General features: G+C 40.6%; 1 protein-coding gene across 7 annotated transcripts in view; it reads left to right on the forward strand.

The window, feature by feature from the left end:
• Window positions 1–18914, forward strand: part of Vps13d (vacuolar protein sorting 13 homolog D) — a 262979-nt gene that overhangs the window by 55240 nt on the left and 188825 nt on the right. For all 7 annotated transcript variants that reach the window (XM_004639663.2, XM_004639662.2, XM_023699490.1 and 4 more), the window contains 5 exons: window positions 1710–1800; window positions 3205–3331; window positions 5526–5706; window positions 14065–14247; window positions 17892–18114. In XM_004639663.2, coding sequence (XP_004639720.1) covers window positions 1710–1800; window positions 3205–3331; window positions 5526–5706; window positions 14065–14247; window positions 17892–18114 — 805 coding nt within the window. The remainder of the gene's footprint in view (window positions 1–1709; window positions 1801–3204; window positions 3332–5525; window positions 5707–14064; window positions 14248–17891; window positions 18115–18914) is intronic.

The following is an 18914-nucleotide window of genomic DNA, read 5'->3' on the forward strand; positions in this document are numbered from 1 at the left end:
ATATTTGTACCTGTACATAATATTTCTTGATCCCTTTTTTTTTTCCTCCTTTGGATTTTATGATGGGGTCTTGCTGTGTAGTTCAGGCTGGCTCTGAACTCCTATGTAGCCCCCACTGGCCTCAAACTCATGGCGATCTTTATGCCTCAGCCATCCCGTGCTGATATTATAGGTGAGCAGCACCATGTGTGGCCTCCCGTCACAGTTCGTAAATCTTTTTTACTTAAACTAGTTTATTTCCCTTTTTATTCTGTCCACATATTTGCCTTTCTAGAGAGACTGCGATAGTGTCTTAGGTTATCCTACAATCTGGGCTTGTTTCTACTTGTTTGGCCCTCTGATTTTTTTGGTCTCTTGTCTTTAGAAATGGTAGTTAGCCCTAGAGAATCAGCTTTCGATGCAGCTTGTGGGTGAGAACTCGTCACAGGTGGTGCTGAGTGCTTTCTATTGTCTCTGAGAACTGTCACCTTTTTTAGTGACTATAAGACTTGGTGCTTTGAGTGGGTTCAGGTGGTGATGGCCGAATGCCATCAAACAAAGCGCTTTTACTCCCAGTAGATAGTTACATTGGTGACCGAGTAAGCCTTCCTTATCTTCCCCCTTTGTGATGCCCTTGATGCCATGTTTCTGTGGCATCTGCCAACAGTCCTCTTGTGAGGTCCCAGAGCTGCCCTGCCCAGGGTCCCTGCTCCAGCCATGAAAATCTGCTCTCCCCATCTCCTCGCCTTATCCTATAAATATTTTTTCTTCTTTTTCATTTCTTGGTATTTTCCTTCTTTCTTTTCTTATCTTTTTTTCCCTGGGCATTCATTCACCGGACATTTGCTGAGTACCCACTCCATGGTGGGCACTAAAGACAGAAGCCTGGGAGAGGAGCGGTCTCTGCCTCCCGCAGCCGTGAGCGGGAGCTGGAGATGGTGCTGCTCCGTGTCTCCTCCTCTCTCACCTTCTCCTTAGCCAGTACCTGGCCCCAGTGGTGGGCACTGATGGTTTTTGGAGCAAGACAGCAAGTCTAAGACACAGAAATCTTTTTAGTGGTTAGGATTACAATATGAAATGACAGAATTTACCTATCATAAAAAATACCATTCCCAAGACAGAAGACTTTGGTTTTCTTCTTTTTTTGCTTATCTCTAGTAAGGAAGAGTCTTTGCTGGTAGTTTCTAAATGAAATCCTATTCAGTCATCATAGGGGCCCGGGAAATAGCTCAATGGCATAAGTGCCTGCCTGGCAGACATAAGGTCCTGAGTTCAATCCCTGGTACTACAAAATAAATAAAACCAGAAGCTTCTGTTAAATATTTTTTCAAAGGCATTGGGTGGGACTCTAAATCATTGTCATCATTTTGCCTTGACAGATTTCATAGGTGAGATACTTTACTTCCTAAATCTGAGTTACTGAAAAGTTGAGCAGTGTTTGCAACGAGTACCAAAATGGAAAAAGTTGTTTTATCAGTGTAGCATCACTAACAGATTATAAGACGAGGCAAGCGTAGAGGAAACGCTACACAACCTGGGCTTCAGGCTGCCTGGTTGAGTTCTTTTCCTAGCAGGTCACAGTTTGACAGGGTGAACAAAGCAGAAATGAATCAGACATCATGAAAAGCTTTTTCTGCAGATTTCTCAAGCCTTTCCATATCTTCCTTGATTTCATTGAGCTATTTCCTTGGAAGATGACTCATCTCCCTTGTAATATTCTGCATTCCTAGGTTCATTCGCTCTCTCTCGTGCTGAATAAGACCACCAGTGAGCTTGCTAAAGCGAATGTGTCCAAATTAGCAGCACACCTGGAAATGATTGGTAAGTGGGGAAAACTCAGGCTTGCAAAGCTGGTATTGAGCATCCCAACAGAAAGCCAGTGGCCTTTTTGTGCCAAGTAAGGTGTGGCCCCATGGTTTGTTTATGGCCTGGCCATAATTTGTGGTAGGAGTGTCCTCAAATACTGGCTTTTGGATACTCTAGATAGCCTGTTAAAAATGTAGGCGTTAGCTGGGTGTGGTAGCACACACTTGGAATCCCAGCCCTATGGAGGCTGGGGCAGGAGGATCCTTGTGAGTTTGAGGCCAGCCTGGGCTATATCCCAAGCCTGAGGGCAGTCTGAACTCCATAGACCCTGTCTCACAGAAAAAAACAGGTGTCTGGCATAACAACCTTCCTTTGTTTCTCTCCTAGTTCTATCACAAGAATCTGATTTTATAGGTTTTTTTCTTGAGACAGGGTCTTGCTATGTAGTTGAGACTGGTCTTAAACTCACTGTGTAGGGCAGGGAGGCCTCGAACTCGGCGGTGATCTTCCTGCCTCAGCCTCTTGGGTGCTAGAATTACAGGCGTGTACTGCCACAACTGGCTCCTAGTGCAGCTTATTTTAGAAATGCTTCCAAGAAGAGATTGGTCTTTAAGATTGAGAGAAGTTTGGGTCTTTTTTTTTTTTTTTTTTTTGTTAGAAGAGCTTAGGGATTAAAATAAGCACGTCTTCTGTTTACTGGGAGCTGCACCAGCATGCTGCAGGCGCGCGCCTTCACAGTTGGAATGACAGTCTTATGATAATTATGATGCTAGATTTTGTTTTATGGAAACAGTGATTCAGAATATTCCTTTTCAGCACCTGCACAGGTAAGTGTGTTCCTAGCCAGGCTCTCTTCGCACATGCTTGCATCTTTCTCTGTCTGCCTTCCCAGGCTTTGCTACAGCGTGATACCTGCTTCCAATCAGTGTCTCCAGTGTCTGTCACCCTCTTTGATTTTTGTTCTTTTATTAAACCACGGTCAAACCCACTCATTGTTGCTGGCTCCCTGACATGCTTCTAACTGTTCCTCTTTCATTCTTGTATCCATAATGCAGTTAGTAGACCCTGTGTTGTATCACTAATTTATAATTACTGGCCTAACTCAAAGTGGATTATGTTTTCATTTGTATTTGTAAATGTTTTGCCCTTTAAATTGTGTATGTATTTTCTTTAATTTCTTGCCCTCATATTGTTCGGGCTTGAGGTTGCTGTATTATTTCAACTTTCTTTGGAGTTCGGCATAAAGACTCTGAAGTACTGCATAAAATACATTTCTGGGTGTTCTGGATATGAACATTTGCCTCCGCCCCTTAGTTTGATTAAAAAGTGAGGCATGTATACACCAGCTTTTGTCCCTAATTTACTAAAGTGTCTGACGCCAAGAAATGCATACTAACGTGTTATCATTTAACACCCTAGAGGGAGACCTGGCCCTGCAGGGGAGCATTGGGAGTCTGTCTCTGAGTGACCTTACATCCCACGGAGAGTTCTACAGAGAACGGTTCACGACGAGTGGAGAAGAGGCGCTCATCTTCCAGGCTTTTAAGTAAAATATCGATCCTTTGCTTGACAGTGTTTTGTAATCACTTGCTGTTCAGCAGGGCATTCCTGCCAGCTTCGACCACTGGTGGTACTGGCATGACTGTCTCCTTGAACGGCTGTGCCACGGTGGAACAAACAGATCTATATTACTTTTATTGGTCTTTAAGCCTCCTGATGGGACAGTGATGCAGCTACCACCCGTGGTTCAAGCCACCAGGCGGTGAGATACACAGCCCTTTTGGGAATGTGTTGCAGTTCTTGTTGGCTCATCAGTGAAGAAAAGTTTTAGAAAATTTGACCTTCTTAGGGAAAGTTGCAAAGACCTGGTTGTCAGGAGTCCTGATTCATACAGACTTTTCTTAGAAGTGGGCTGTATTGAAGTGTGTGTTGAGGCACCATAAGTAGGAAGGGCTTGATTAAGATCATTCTAACTCTCAGAAGGCCTGGCCTCAAATGGGCTTCTCTGCGTGACCTCAGGCCAGTCGCCTCATCGCCATGCATTGGTTTTTCTCTTTAAATATCAAAGGGATGGAACTCATTTGTAAGTTTTCATAGAGCTCTCAGAGTGTTCAGATGATTGCAGTCTAAGAATGTTGTTGATGGTAATAAATTGTATTGTTATTTTTATTTATAAACATGATTTATATTGAATCTTTCATTTTAGATTTTAGGAGGCATCTTTTAGTCTGTCTTCATTTTAAAGAATAGTATTCTTAGAAGACAGAATTTTTGTTGGTTTTTTCTTTTTCTTTTTTTATTTTTTTTTGCTCTGAATGCCCTCGGGGCAGGTTTGGCCGGCTTGGGTTGTGGGGATGGAAACAGCAACCTGAGCCTGACAGCTTTGCTGAAGCAGCCACTTAAAGAACTGAGCTACGGGGCAGGCCCCCTCTTTTTCTTTTTTTTGACACCATGTGTCTATATATAGTTCAGGCAAGCCTTGAGCTCACAGCAGTCCTTCTGCCTCAGCCTATCAAGGGTATAGGCATGAACCACCATATCCACAGGACAGCCTATCAAGGGGTCGGCATGAACCACCATACCCACAGGACAGAGAGTTTTAGATGTTTTTTACCTCTCTGAATGGTGTAAGGAAATACAGATGTCCAAGTCTGCCCCTCAGGATTCTGGTTGGATTGGTCCAGGTGTGCTTGGTGTGGTGTGTCATGTCTCCTCCCCACCCCGACCCGTTTCACTGTGCCAGTGCTCACCCAGGACTGAGGAAGACTGTTCTGACAGCTCTCAGGGCTGGGAATACAGTGTTAGAGCTCTTGCCTAGCATGTGTGAAGCTCTGGATTCAATCCTCAGCACTGCAAAAAAGAAAAAAAAAAAAGAAAGAAAGCAAAACAAGCCTGAGGACTTTTTTTGGGTTTTTGTGTATCTAGTAAACATTACACATTTAGATGGAAATTGAGGTTGGCTGGTTTGTATCACATGCTGCCATGGCACAGTCGTCATTGTAAAACTCTTTCACATTTATTTATTTATTTATTTATTTATTTACTTTTCTGTTTGGCACAAAATGGGTGCTTAGCAAATATGAATTTCTGTCCCCACATGTGCTATATAATTTCTTAGTTTTATGGTATCATGCTCCATTGAATTTATAACAGTTATGAAAGCCTTTTGAGAGTCCATTCTTCTTTGGTCTATGTTTTATTGAAGTTAAAGGAAGACTTTTGTCTCCACAAGAGTTTTTCCCAGAAACACTGGTTAGGAGGCCTGATACTCTTTACTCATTAGTTGGTAGACTTTTTAAAATTCCTCTCTCTCAAGTCCATGTTGTCACAGTCTTTGCAGGGACAGCCACCACAGGAGAACTCCCTTTCCCCAAAGTCAGGGAAGAGTAGTGGGGTAAGGTCAGAGCCTCTGGGCCCTCTGGGTGAGCTCTGGGCCTGGAGCTGCCCACTAGGTGCAGGCCTGGGTATTGTACCAGCCTGGATATCCCCTCTGAATGTTGCTTAAGAAGGGATCATTTGTGGAGGCTTCTATTTTAATATTGAAACTTTTTTTTTTTGAGACAGGATCTCATTATGTCATTCAGCTTGACCTTGAATTGACTATATAGTGCCGGCTGGCCTTGAACTCATGCCAACCCTCCTGCCTCAGCCTCCTGAGTACTGGGATCTGAAGCTCTTTCTAGGGCAGCTCTAAGTTGTGTCTTGCTGTGGTCTTGGTCACATCTTTGTCTTCATCGCAGGTATGGCCAGCCTGACCCTCTGCTCCGGAGGGAACATGACATGCGGGTGAGCCTGCAGATGGCCTCTGTGCAGTACGTGCACACGCAGCGCTTCCAGGCCGAGGTGGTGGCCTTCATTCAGCACTTCACTCAGCTGCAGGACGTCCTGGGCCGCCAGCGAGCTGCTATTGAGGGCCAGACGGTGAGTAGCCCCTTACTCCAAGTTGCTTTTCAGATTTGGTTTGTCAATAGAACTTTTAAGCCCCCAGAGATACTTTTACTTCCTTTTGAGAGTATCAAAGCTGGCAAATTTCACTTACTGTAAAAAGTGAAGGGCATTTATATTTGCTCATGTGTCCACATATGGCAGGTTAGTAATTGGAGAGCTTTGTTCCTTAGTTAGCACCCCACACTTTAATTCTATTTAAAGTTCAGCTTTAGCTTTCTGTACCAAAGACAGGAAATTCACACATAACACTTAGGATATCAGGCTCCTTTAAGTAGGTCTGTTTTTGTTTCTTTTGCAAATAGGTTAAAAGTTTTCAAACTTTGCAGTTCACCCTTAATGCTCTGATCATTTTTCATGGTACATAAAGGTAGGCCCAGAAGCATCTAAGATGTTTCCATTTACAAAGTAATTAAGTCTAAGAGGTTAATACACATGTCCAAATCCAGGACCTTGCGCATGGCAGACAAGTGTTCTACCACGGAGATAAAACCCCAGCCTGAAAGAATAATATTTTTACCTTATTGCTTTTTTTTTTTTTTCTTCAAGATAAGGTCTTGCTCTGCATTTCTGTTGGTCTATGGGAAGGAACAGTTAACACTTAATTTGTTTTGTCCCCGTTTTTCAATTCTTTGTCCGTTTCTCTTAATTTCGTATATATTTCTGTTTTTCTTCCTTACAGTTTTGCATTCATATATCTGGTAATACAAACAACTAATTTGAAGACAACACTGCATTACAATGAATATTGTGAAATTCATATTTTTAGTGAAATTCTGTCTTTTGTAATTTTTCTGTCTTAATACTATTTTGTGCTCTCTTAAAAAAATAAATTTAAAAAAAAGGTAAAAAAAGACAAAAAAAAAAAAAAAAAAAAAAAAAAAAAAAAAAAAAAAAAAAAAAAAAAGACTGACCTTGAGCTCCTTGTATGTAGCCTAGCCTGGCTTTGAACTTGGAGGTGATCCTCCTGTCTGAGTCTCCTGAGTGCTGTGGGATTCCTGGTACATGCCACCATCTCTGGTTTTATCTTACTTAAAACATGTTTATGAGTACATGTTTGGAATACCCTTTGGTTACATTCATTGTGGGAAGTTATTTGTTTGTTTGTTTGTTTGTTTGTTTGGTACAGGGTCTCACTATGCAGCTCAGACTCATAGTGATCCCCCTTTCTCAGCCTCCCCAGCACTGGGATTACGGGTGTGTACCACCATGCTTGGTTTCAGTGGCCAGTATGGCAAAATACGGGGCTGGCACGGCATGTGGTACCGGGGATTGAACCCGGGTCCTTGCACCTACCAGGCAGGCACTTGGACCACTGAGCTGTCTCCCAGGCCCCATTGTGGGGACTTAGTACATGCCACATCTTGACTGTTTTTCTTTTCTTTTATCTCATTCTTAAAGAACTGCAGTTCACTACTAGTAGGATGTGCCTCTTGGGTACTGCACAGATTTTCAAACTTGGGATCAGGCAGGATACCACAAACTTCGTTTCTTATTCTGCATTTATTTTCTCCTTGGTACTTGCTTTTTGTCATAGCTGATGAAGACACTTTTGCAAAGATGAGACCTCTTTGAAAGGCGTAGAGAGTGACTGAACACTGAGTGTGAAGTGACATCTGAAGTTAGTAGCTTGTGTACGTCCAGTAAAGCATTCCCTGAAAGTGTAGCGTCTTGGCAGTGCCCTGAGAGCTGCTGCAGCCTCCTGTAGTGTCTCCACACAGTTGGGGAACTCAGAAAACAAAAACAGAGCTATTTGTAAAAGCTTATTTTCATTTTTAAAAGAAATTTCAATGGGTGAAAGGTTATATATAAAAAATAAATTCTATCTGCATTTCACTATTTTAAAGAAATTACATTTTAAATTCAAATGAAAATCTTTTGAGTGTGTTATATTAGAATATTGATTTGGTGTAAATTTAAAGTAAAAACAAGGCATTTTGAAAATAGTTTATTACTTTTCCTGAACTAATGCTCACTGCCAGTTTTTTTCCTTGCAAGGAGGCAGTGATACCAGTTTCTTGTGTATCTCCCAGAGAACATATTTAAAACAACAAAATTAGCATAATTAAACTATGAAAAATCTAGAAAAACGAATCATACATTTGACCAGTTTCCTAGTACCATTCACCTATATTTGGTGTTTTAGTTGGTTTCCATTTTTTTTAATGTAAATTTTTCCATGGGTATGCGCATTAGACATATGATCTTTTAAAAAATTTGTAGTATTTGACTCATATAAAAGATTCTCTGTAGCATGGTTGTAAGTTAGAGTCTGAAGACAAAGTGAGTAGGGAACTCCTATGAAAGAAACTGAGAATTAAGGAATGATTACTTTTGATATAAAAAGGAGATGTTTATTATGGGAATTGGCTCGCGCAGTTGTGGAGTTTGCAAATCCTGTGATTCCTGCAAGCTGGAGAACCAGGGAGCAAGTGGAGTCATCCCATCAGAGTGCTGCAGGCTGAGAGTCAAGGGCGCAGCGTAATGGCCGTCGCCCAGGCCAGGCTTCTCGGGGCGGGCGGGCGGGGATTGCGGAATCAAGGTGCGCCAGGGCTGTGACCTGCAAGGGGGTGCTCCTTCCCCATCTCATTCCTGCTCGAGTGCTGTGCTAACCACTCTGTGTGTTTTGGGGTCTGTTAGACCCTTAAAAATGTTTTTTTCTTTTGTTTCTCTGCAGTCTACAAAAATGGCATTAAGCTGTATTTAATGTTCTATGACTTGGTTTTTTCTTTTCACTTAGTGTGTGGATGAAATTCATTTATTGCACATACTTGTATTTCATTTATTTTGACTGTTGTATTTCATAGTATTAATAGCAGAGGACATTCATCCTTTTCCCTGTAAGCATTTGGGTGGTTTCCAGTGATTTACTGTTGTGCACGGTGTCTGTTATTGCACATTCACAGGAGTTTCTCTGAGATTCCTAGGAGTGGAATTGCTGGTCATAGAACGTGCACATGTTTATTTTGAAAAGATAATTTGCACTGTTTTCCAGATTGGCTGTGTCAATTATATTTTTCCATCCACACTGTATTAGACTTCTTTTTAATTCATATCCTTGCCAATACGTACATTATACCTTCATTTTGTGCCAGTTACTAGATGTAAAATATTGCATTTATAATTTATGTATACTTTTAAAGAAAACTTCAGCCTGAGTAGCACACAGTATTGTATGTAAAGGGTGTTACTTTTATGCATGTTTTTAGAATCTGGCTTCTTAACTTTTATATCCTTTTTCCATTCTTTGTATTTTTCATAGTCATCCCATGTAATAATTACATAACCCATTGAGTTGGTTTATTTAACCATTTCCTTTTATTTTTTGCATTGCTGGGATTGAACTGAGGGCCTTATGCTTGCAGAGCAAGTATGCTAGCCCTGAGCTACATCCCCAGCCCCTGTTCCCTGTTTTTTAATGTTTAAAAATTGTTTTGACTATCTCATTCTATCAGGAATGCTTCCATGATTAGCTTTTTTATTCTGTGATTATTTTTTAACTTAAAGTGTTTTTATGGATTAATTCCTGTAAATAGTATTGTTTAATGAAAGCTACGTATACTTTTTGTTACTTTTAGGACAACTCTGCTAAATATTATTGGTTAGAATTGTATATTTAAAGCAATTATCTTTATATTTTAATTTTTTTTTTGGTCTTTTTTAGGCAGGGTCTCGCTTCGCAGTTCAGGTTGGCCTTGAGCTTACTTTGTAGCCCAGGCTGGCCTCGAACTCCCAGTGATCCTGACTGCTGGAATTACAGGCGTACACCACCATGCCTGGCTTTATGTATGGTTTAAGTTGCAGTTAACTACAAATTGTTTGGTTTAAGAAATGAGACACTTGTGCTTTGCTGAGTAATTGGGCATAAGCTCCTGGGGTGCATTTTACTTTATCAAGTTAAATAAGACAAGTAGAAGGTCAAAGGAATGTCTTTCTATCTTGAACATTGTCAAAGATGTGGACTTCGAGAAAAGCTGATCTTAAAAATCTTTAGTCTGACTGTTTGAATTACTTAGATTTACTGAGAGAGCTAAAGCCCTACTTTCATTTGTTAAGATTAAAAGGCTATTTTGTTGAAGTTTAAATTCTTTTTTTTTCTAGTATTGAATTGGTAACAGATGTATTTGACTTAATAATGCTTTTTTTTTGAGGTTTGAATTCAGGGTGTTGGCATGCTAAGTGTGTGCTGTGTTACTGAACTACTCTTCCATCCCTAATAGCATGGTTTTTATTCTGCATTTTCTGATGTCTGTAAATAACCAATGTGATTTTAAACTTCTTTTTAAGTTTGATATTTGAACTGTGAAAAAATATAAATTGAACTAGATGTGATTTGGCTAAATATAAATCATTTCCTTTATCTTTTACTTGAGAAATATAATTTTTCTACATCTTCTACTTTATATCTTTTATATTTGTTGAGTTTCTTTATTCATTAAACAATGTATAAGTATAGATTTTTTTTTTTAAAGTATGAGGGACTGAGCTCAGGACCTTCACATTGAGCTGCAACCCCAGTCCTTTTTATTTATTTTGAAACAGGGTCTTGCTAAATTGTCTAGATGGGACTTGAACTTTGTAATTATCCTTCCTCAGCCTCCCTTGGGGCTGGAATTACAGGTACATGCCAGTGCTTTTGGCAGGGAGCGCAGATTCTTGATGGCACTAAGATGTGCTACTGCAACTTAGAAATGTTGGGGAAAGTCTAGAGTTTAGGTTTTGCCCCTTACAGTAGTCAGGTGTCAGATTTCCTTAATTCCTGCGCTGCCTGAGAAATGGCAGCAGGACTTCTCTCTGGAGGTGAGCGCAGCGGTGCTTTGTTTTCTTCTCTTTGCTTTTTTCTTCCACTAAATTTTTGACAGTAAATGTGAATTAATTTGTAATTCTAAAGTGTACTCGAACATAAAGGTAGTAGCCAGAGGTTTATAATGAAGAGTCACATATAGGTAGGAAATGAAAACAGTACGTTTTTCTGTCTTATGTACTTGACTACTCAGAAATATTTTGTGAAGTTAGTTTGCTCTTTTTAATTAAAATGTAATACAAGTTTGTATATAATTTTCACCTATCAATTAAAATAATAATTTCTAAATAGGAAATTAAAAATGTGGATCAGTAGAAGGTAGAAAATTATAGCATCTGTTTTGTCCCTGTTTTCTCACGTATATTCTTATCACCATTCAATGTAATATAGAACATATTCCACATGGTTAAATAACTAGCTCAGTAATTATGTAACATTTCACTTTATTAATACATTATACTTTTGCCAGCTTTATTGTGATGAATTTACATAAAATAAATTTAACCAGTTTAAAGTATGCAATTCAGTGAATTTGACGACTGTATAAAGTTTTGTAAATCACATCTGCAGTCAAGATTTAGAACATTCCTAAAATCCAAGGACGCGTCCTCCTGCCTTAACCCCTGCATTCTGGAAGGCCAGCTCTGCTCTGTATCACAATAATTTTTCCTTTTAAAAAGAGTCTGTATACGTGAAATAACAGTGTGTGGTCATTTGTGTCTGGCTTCTTTCACCTAGCAAGATGCCTTGCTGTCCTTCCACGTTGTTCCAAGCGGCAGTAGCTTGTTTCTCTTTGTTGCTGGGTAGTATTCCATTGCATGCCTGGCCCAGCTGAGCGCGGTCGGGTGGTGTCCAGCTCGTGACTGCCAAAAGTCAAACCGAACCACTGTGAACACTCCCATTGGAGTCTGTCTGGCTGTATGGTTCGTTTCTCCTGAGTAAATACCTAGGAGAGGAATTGCTGAGTCTTGTGATGACTGTGTGTTTAGTGTAAGAAACTGTCCTTTCAGAATTATTTGATCTGTTCTACATTCTCTGTTTCCATATGAATTTTAGAGTTATCTGTCAAAATTTTGCTTGGGATCACACTGAATCTGTAGATCATTTTGTGGAGAATTCATATCCTAACAATACTGACATTTTGGCTCCTTGAGGAAGGTATCACTCCCCATTAAATTCTAATTTTAGCCATGTTTTGTATTTTTGGTTGTGCCAGTTTTACACATTTATTAAATTTATCCCTAGATAGTACTTTTTTTATTCTTTTTTTGAGGCAGGGTCTTGCTGTATACACTGGCCTCAAACTGATGGCAATTTTGTTGCCTCAGCCTCCTTAGTGCTGGGATTACAGTGTGTACCGCCTGCTCAGCCCTGTGTTACCAATTTTTTTATATTTTAGGGAAGGGTCTTCAGGGTGTTCAGGGTCTCATTACTAGATTGGACTCATAATGATCCACCTGTTTACTGCCTCCCAAGAGCTGGGATTACAGGCGCACGCCAACATGCCCAGTCTCAATTGCCATCTCAGTGCGCCCCGGGGGTGAGGCCGGCACCGTGGGCCCGGGGATTGAACCCCTGGCCCCTGTACCTGCTTGCAGGTGTTTTAATCCACTGAGCTATTTGGCCAGCCCTACCAATTTTTTATTTACTACACAAGACGGCAATTTAAGAATTTCAGTGTTCAATTGTTTGTTGAAGGTTGGGAAATACTGTTAACTTCTGTGTATTGACATTGGTTTTGTGTCTTGCAGCTTTGCTAAACTTCTTTATTCCAGTTCTTCTACATTCTTTAAGCCTTTCTACATAGATGATTAGGTTGTCTGCGAACAGGTTTTACTTTTTCTTTTCCAGCTAGTATTCTTTTTCTTGTTGTTACCTTTTTAAATGGTACAGTGTTGAACAGAAATGATGAGGCTGGACGTCCTTGCTCTTTGTAGGGAAAATAGGCTTTCCCAGTTACAGTGCTGTTAGCTGTAGGCAGATTTTTTACTTAAAAAAAAAAAAAATGTTCAGAAGTTCCTCATCTGTTTTTTGAGACAGGATCTAACTACATAGTTCAGGCTGGCTTGAACTCACTATGTAGCCTAGGCTGGCCTCAAACTTGGGGCGGTCCTCCTGCCTCAACCTCCTAAGTGTTGGGATTACAGGCCTACAGTAATATTATAGGCCTTATGTCATTCTTCTTTTTCATATCAATAAGTTTTATAGCAGTGTCCCTCATCTCTTCCAGATATTGGCAGTTTTTCTTTCTTTTCCCCCCTGGACTAATGTAGCTAGTTTTTTGCTTTTTCAGTTTAATCCTTTTACTTGACCAATTTATTGAGGTCTGTATTATGGTTTAGGATTCCTCTTAGCAAATACAATGTTTTTTTTTTTTTTTTTTGGCTGAACCGGGGATTGAACTCAGGCCCTTGTGCTTGCCAGGGAAGCACTTATTCCACTGAGCCATCTCGCCGGCCCCAACAAATACAATTTTTGATTTGAAAAAAAAGCATATTCTGTGGTTGTTGGCCCCAGTATTTTATATACACTCACTTGATTTTTGTTTTCTATCATTAATTTTTGCTCTTTATTGTTTTCTTCTACTTTAGGTTTGACTTGCTTTTTTTCTAGCTTCTTAAAGTAGAAGTTTTTTTTTTTTTTTTTTTTTTAATTTTATTTATTTGTGTGTGTGTTTGGGGGGCCAGCTCAGCCCACCAGGGGGCGGGGCTGGCTGGCATGTGGTACTGGGGGATTGAACCGCGGTCCCTGTGCTTTCTTAGGCTTGTTCTAAGTAGGTGCTTTAGACCACTGAGCCATCTCACCAGCCCCAAAGTTTTAAGAATTGATGTTTAAAATCTTCATTCTTTTCTAAACTAAGCATTTAGTAGCACATATTTCCCTCCATGCACTATTTTTTAAGTGTGAATGAATTATCATTATTATTATTTTTGGACACAGGGTCTCATTATGTTATCCTAGCTGGCCTTGAACTCATGGCAACCCTCCTGCCCAGCACTGCCTCCTGAGTGCTGAGATTGCAGGTGTACACCCCCACATCCGGCCTGTGTGAATGGATTTTAATGTATTGTTTTTATCACTTTGGTTCAGATATTTTTCTGTTTCCCTGTGGTTTCTTTTTGACCGATAGGTTATTTAGAAGTGTGTAGTCTGATTTTCAAGCATTTGAAGATTTCCACTATCATTTTGTTACTTCTAACTGAACTCTGTGGCCATCATAGAATGTGCTGTGTGTGATTTTTAGTTGTTTTATTAATTTATGACCCGTGTGTGGTGGTGCACACCTGCAATTCCAGCACTTTGGAGGCTGAGGCAGAAGGTTGCTGCAAGTTCGGGGTCAGTTTGGGCTACATAGTGAGTTCAAGGCCCGCTTGAACTGCAGAGTGAGACCCTGTCTCAAAAAAAAAAAAATCCTAAACAAATACAGAAATAAAGGCATTCATGAAACTGTTTGGAACCTTGGATTATTTGATGATAAAGTTAGTGAAATAAGGGAGCTGCTGAGTAGGTTATTCTTCTTCCTCTTTCAGGTGAGAGATCAAGCTCAACGCTGTTCTCGGGTTCTCCTGGATATTGAGGCTGGAGCCCCTGTACTCCTAATCCCAGAAAGTTCCAGATCAAATAACCTGATTGTAGCAAATCTGGGGAAGTTGAAAGTCAAGAACAAATTTCTCTTCGCTGGTTTTCCTGGAACCTTTTCCTTACAAGATAAGGTGAGCAGTCAATATCTGTTCCCTTTGCACCTGGACTAGTATTTGAGCTCTGATTGAGAATTCATATGCAGACATAAGATGATCTGTAACTGCCCTTACTTCTGTAGGATGTGTTGCTTGTAGAATATTTTGGTACTTCTTACAATAATGTTTGGAATTAATCAGCATGAACATTACTGTCATTTTCATTTTACATCAGGGCAAACTAAAACTCTTTGAAGATAAACAATAAAAATGGAAACAGTAAATCACAAAGTTGGGAAGACCCTTGGAGATGTTTGATTAACTCCCTTCACCTACTTTGCATGGGGAACAAGTGAATTAGGGGACCAAGTGACATTCCTGCAACTGCAGGCGTCATTCTTGGTGTTTTATTTTCCATGTCATTCCTTGCTGCTTTCCAGAGCAGCTGCTTTTTATGCTGTGCTTATTCAGTGCAAACTAATTGTAGCATGCTAGGAAAGCACTGACATGTTCCTGTGTTTAGTTTAATGGGAGAGATTGCTTTTGAGGTGTAAGATTTGTCTGTAAGACTGACAAAAGTAGTAATAAATAGTTGATATTTGTTGATTGCCTGTTATTCATCAGTTGGTACTAAGTTCTTTTCACATAATTCTGTTGCCTGTGTTGTTCACAATGCTGGTGACACCACTTGTGTGCATTTTCCCTCTTTGCCAACTAGGCTTCAGCTTTGTAATAGATAGCACCTGGGTATCCTGCAGTTCGACTGTGACCTTAACTGGGCACGTTAGCACCGACCCCGCTGGGACTCTTTGGTCTCCCACAAGATTGTCCCCACTTTACACATCAGTCACAAGGAAGGCTTGTTGGTACAATAGGCCACTTTACACCATGAATTAGGGGTTCTCATTACCCCTTCCTCAGGTTCAATAATGGGCTGTGTTGGCTCACAGAGCACAGGAGAGACACATGTGCTGGGTCATTACAGAGGATTTAGCAAACAGTACCAACAAACAGATGGGTGAGTAGGTGCATAGGGCGAGGTCTGGTGGGGTCCCGAGCACGGAAGCTTCTGTCCCCATGAAGTGGAGTGTGCTGCCCTCCTGGCTTGAAGATGTGGTCACCAGTCTGTAGCCTGCTCACCCAGGCATATACTGTTTTTACGGGAGGTTCCATTATGTAGGCATAATAGAGGAAGTCATTGGCCGTTGGCGTTTGGCCCGAATTTCCAGTGCCTCCCTTCTCTTGAGGTCTGGGGAGTATAACTGAAAGTTCTCTTTTGAATCTTCTAATAATTTTGCTTGTGATAAACCTTTATTTTGCAAACACTAAGTTTTTTAGGAAGAGATCAATTATAGCCAGAATGAGTGAGCACATTCAGTAGTATTTTGTATCTCTGCCATTCCTAAAAAGACAATGGACTGATTTTTCTGTAATAGATAGAGCTGTGCAGGCTAAAGATGCTTTGAAGTTAACCTGGAACACTTGCCAAAATATTTAGACGTATATGCAAACGGATTTTTGTTTTGTTAAGCCAAGTAATAACACATAGTTTGTTGTATTTTAATGAAAACATTTCCCTGTATTTGTTTTTGAGGATTTGATTTTAAGTGGCAGTGCATACAAGGATCACTTTTTCTTCAAGGTATTACCTATTGTTGTTATTTTGTCTCTTGGTTATTCTGAAAAACCTTATGGGATTCAGCAGTCAATTTATATTTATATATTTTTAAAAAATGAAAAAGGAACTAGCAATTTATAATATTTATTTGGAAAAGCCTGCTTATTTTAATTTTTTTGCTGTTTTTTTGTGAATTCTTTCCTATATAAAAAAAGTTCTTTTTAAGGCCCATTAAAAAGAATTTCTTTTCTTTTTTAAAGCCCTGGGCATACTTTCTTCACTGTGTCCTCGAATCCTGGAAAGACTGTTGTTACATACCAGGGCTTGTTCTGTGGAATTCCATAAGGGCCGCGTGGAGTGTGTCATTGGATCAAATATTTGTAAGGAGCTAAACTTACCTGTGTAGTTTACCTCTCCACATGTACAGTCCAGCTTAGCTGGTCAGCCTTTGTAAATGCGTCATGACCTTCCTCTCCTGTGCTCGCTCAGCCCGTACTCGCACTCGTGAGCCTTGTGGAACACATGTTCCAGTAGTTCAGAACAGGAAGTGCTCCTCACCTCAGCCCGTGCAGAGAGGTTATTACCGCTCAACCTTCACGACTCCTGTGTGTTTGGAATTGTTTTACAAAAATCTGTCTTAATACAGGTTTGAATTTTTTGTGGAAGCTTGCCTTTTATTTTTTTGTAATCATAGTTTATGCTTAAATTATAATTTCTAAATCTGTCTTTCAAAGGCTTTGAGCTAATCTCTTCAAGCCATTGATTTATTTAAACCAGTTACAGAAAGGATGTGGTGATAAATCAAATGAAAGAGCAACAAACATTCTCCAGTTTAAATAAACTAAACAAGAGGAAAGGTTTTAAGGTTGAAATAGTAAATAGTAGTGTTTCCCTAGTAATTTGCCTCGCAAAAAAATTGTAGGAAGTAAGAAATGTTTTTTTTAGTATTACTTGTAATTACTATTCAAGATAAACATGAGACAGAGCAGTAAGTGAGCACCGCAGGTAACCCTGGAGGCAAACTCACTCTTCCTGTCCCCTGTCTGCGGAGGAGGACCGTGGCTGGGCAAGAGCAGGTTGATGATGCAGAACCCCCAGAATGGGAGCTTTGCGGCGTGTGTGAGGAAGCCAGGGAAGTTCAGAGCTTGTTGCTCTTTTATTGGATTTATCTCCACATCCTTTCTCCCATCCAAGTACTAACCAGGCCCGACCCTGCTTAGCTTCCGAGATCAGACGAGATCGGGCACATTCAGGGTGGTATGGCCGTAGACTCCACATCCTTTTTGTAACAGGTTTAAATAAATCAATGGCTTGAAGGGATTAGCTCAAACTTCAAAATTAATAACACATTCTGCAAAATAGTTTTTTTTTTCTGTTAGGAGTGAACTAAAAACGACTTAGAATATAGCCATTACAATAGAATCACAGCATCTGTTTTATTCGGTATTAGCTTTTCTTAACTTATAGCCAAAGACAATAGAAATGGTTAACCTTTTTTGTATTCCAATTTGGGGGTAGTGGTGCTTGAAACAGGGTCTCACTATGCAGTTCAGGCTGGCCTTGAACTTGAGGCGATGAGTAATGGGATTATAGCCACCACCATGGGTGGCTCTGTGGTGTTTTTATTCCAGTAGTGACTTAGAGAAATGAGCAATGTATACCTGTGTGAGGAGACTTCTAGAAAGTCCAGATACTACCATGGCTCAGTCCCACTAGAATCATAGTGTGAATATATAGTATTTATTCGTAACCGTGAGCTCCCCTCCCCCGAGAGCAACACTACATTACTTGGCCAACAGATTTACTTTTGTTGAGTTTGACCACCTGAAACACTTCTCATCATGGCATTTGCTCTTGAGCCGAAAGGTGGTGCCTTCCTGTAACACTGTTACAGTGTTTTGGCCCCACTATGGTCTTCTTTATGGGATTTGGGAGGCTGAGAGAAGGGTAACACTTACAGTCTTCGAAGAGGCTGGAGCCTGGGACAGGACTCTAGGATGGTAATAATATTGCCACCTGTACCTTTCATTTCTGCATTCACATTTTATTTTGTTCCTTGCAGGAGTCTGTGCCTTCGGCCTCCCCTGCGGGTACTCCCAAACACACTATGATGAAAATGACAAGCGTGGAAGACCCCAAGGGAGCTCATGCCCAGGGGCTGTTTATGATGCCCCCTGCTGAAAAGGGCCTGGGCAGCCTGAAAAGCGAGTTTGTGCCTAGTGCCTCCACCAGGCAGCGAGGAGAGCAGGCCCTGCCACCCGTCACCCACAGTTCCAGTAGCCCAGGTAAAAGAGGAGAAAAATTAGACACACACTTGCATGCATGTGCGCATACATGCACGCATGTGTGCACAGGAGAAAATTGCTGCATAATGAAGATGGGGAAAGTCACTTTCCAGGAACCCGAGAGGGAAGTACACTGTGCTCCGTCAGAGGTCTAACAATGATCAGGTTTCCATGTTGCAAGAAGTAGTCACTCTGCAGCCGGGTCCAGCGATCATCCCTGTAGCTTTTCTTTGTGGACTGAGGGTACATCGGGAGAGCGAGGTGCTACTTTCAAGGAGCTGGAGAGGAGGCTTGTGAGCCGAGCCCCAGTGGCCAGTCCAGTGTGATTGGGCTTGCAGAGGTGAAGGACAGCAGTGGGAAGGCGCTGACTGACTTTGGTGGGGTAGCTTCAGGAAGTAGTGAACTCCCTAGAGTTCCCTGTAGTCTTAGTGGCAGCCGCAAAATGGCTTAAGGCTATATTGGCTAAATGAGATAATGTTTTTTACATTTTTTTTAAATTTTTGAGACAAAGTCTTACTAAGTAGTGCAGGTTGGCCTCAAACTCATAGTAATCCTCCTGCATCAACTTTCCAAGTTCTGGGATTATAGGTTTGTGCCACCATGCCTGGCTCAATCTCAGTTTGTTTTTAATCATTTTTTTATTGAAGTATGTAATGTACAGAAAAGTGTATGGCTTAGTTAGTTTTCATACCTTTTACATATTCTTGTAGGTGGTACCCAGAGGAAAAAAGAACAGTACTAGTATGACAAAAGACTGAAAAGTTTGTCTTTCTCTTTCTTTTAATGTAACACTAAAAAAA

The sequence above is a fragment of the Octodon degus genome, unplaced genomic scaffold, assembly GCF_000260255.1.
Source record: "Octodon degus isolate 3935 unplaced genomic scaffold, OctDeg1.0 scaffold00113, whole genome shotgun sequence".
In the NCBI taxonomy this organism is placed as follows: Eukaryota; Metazoa; Chordata; class Mammalia; order Rodentia; family Octodontidae; genus Octodon; species Octodon degus.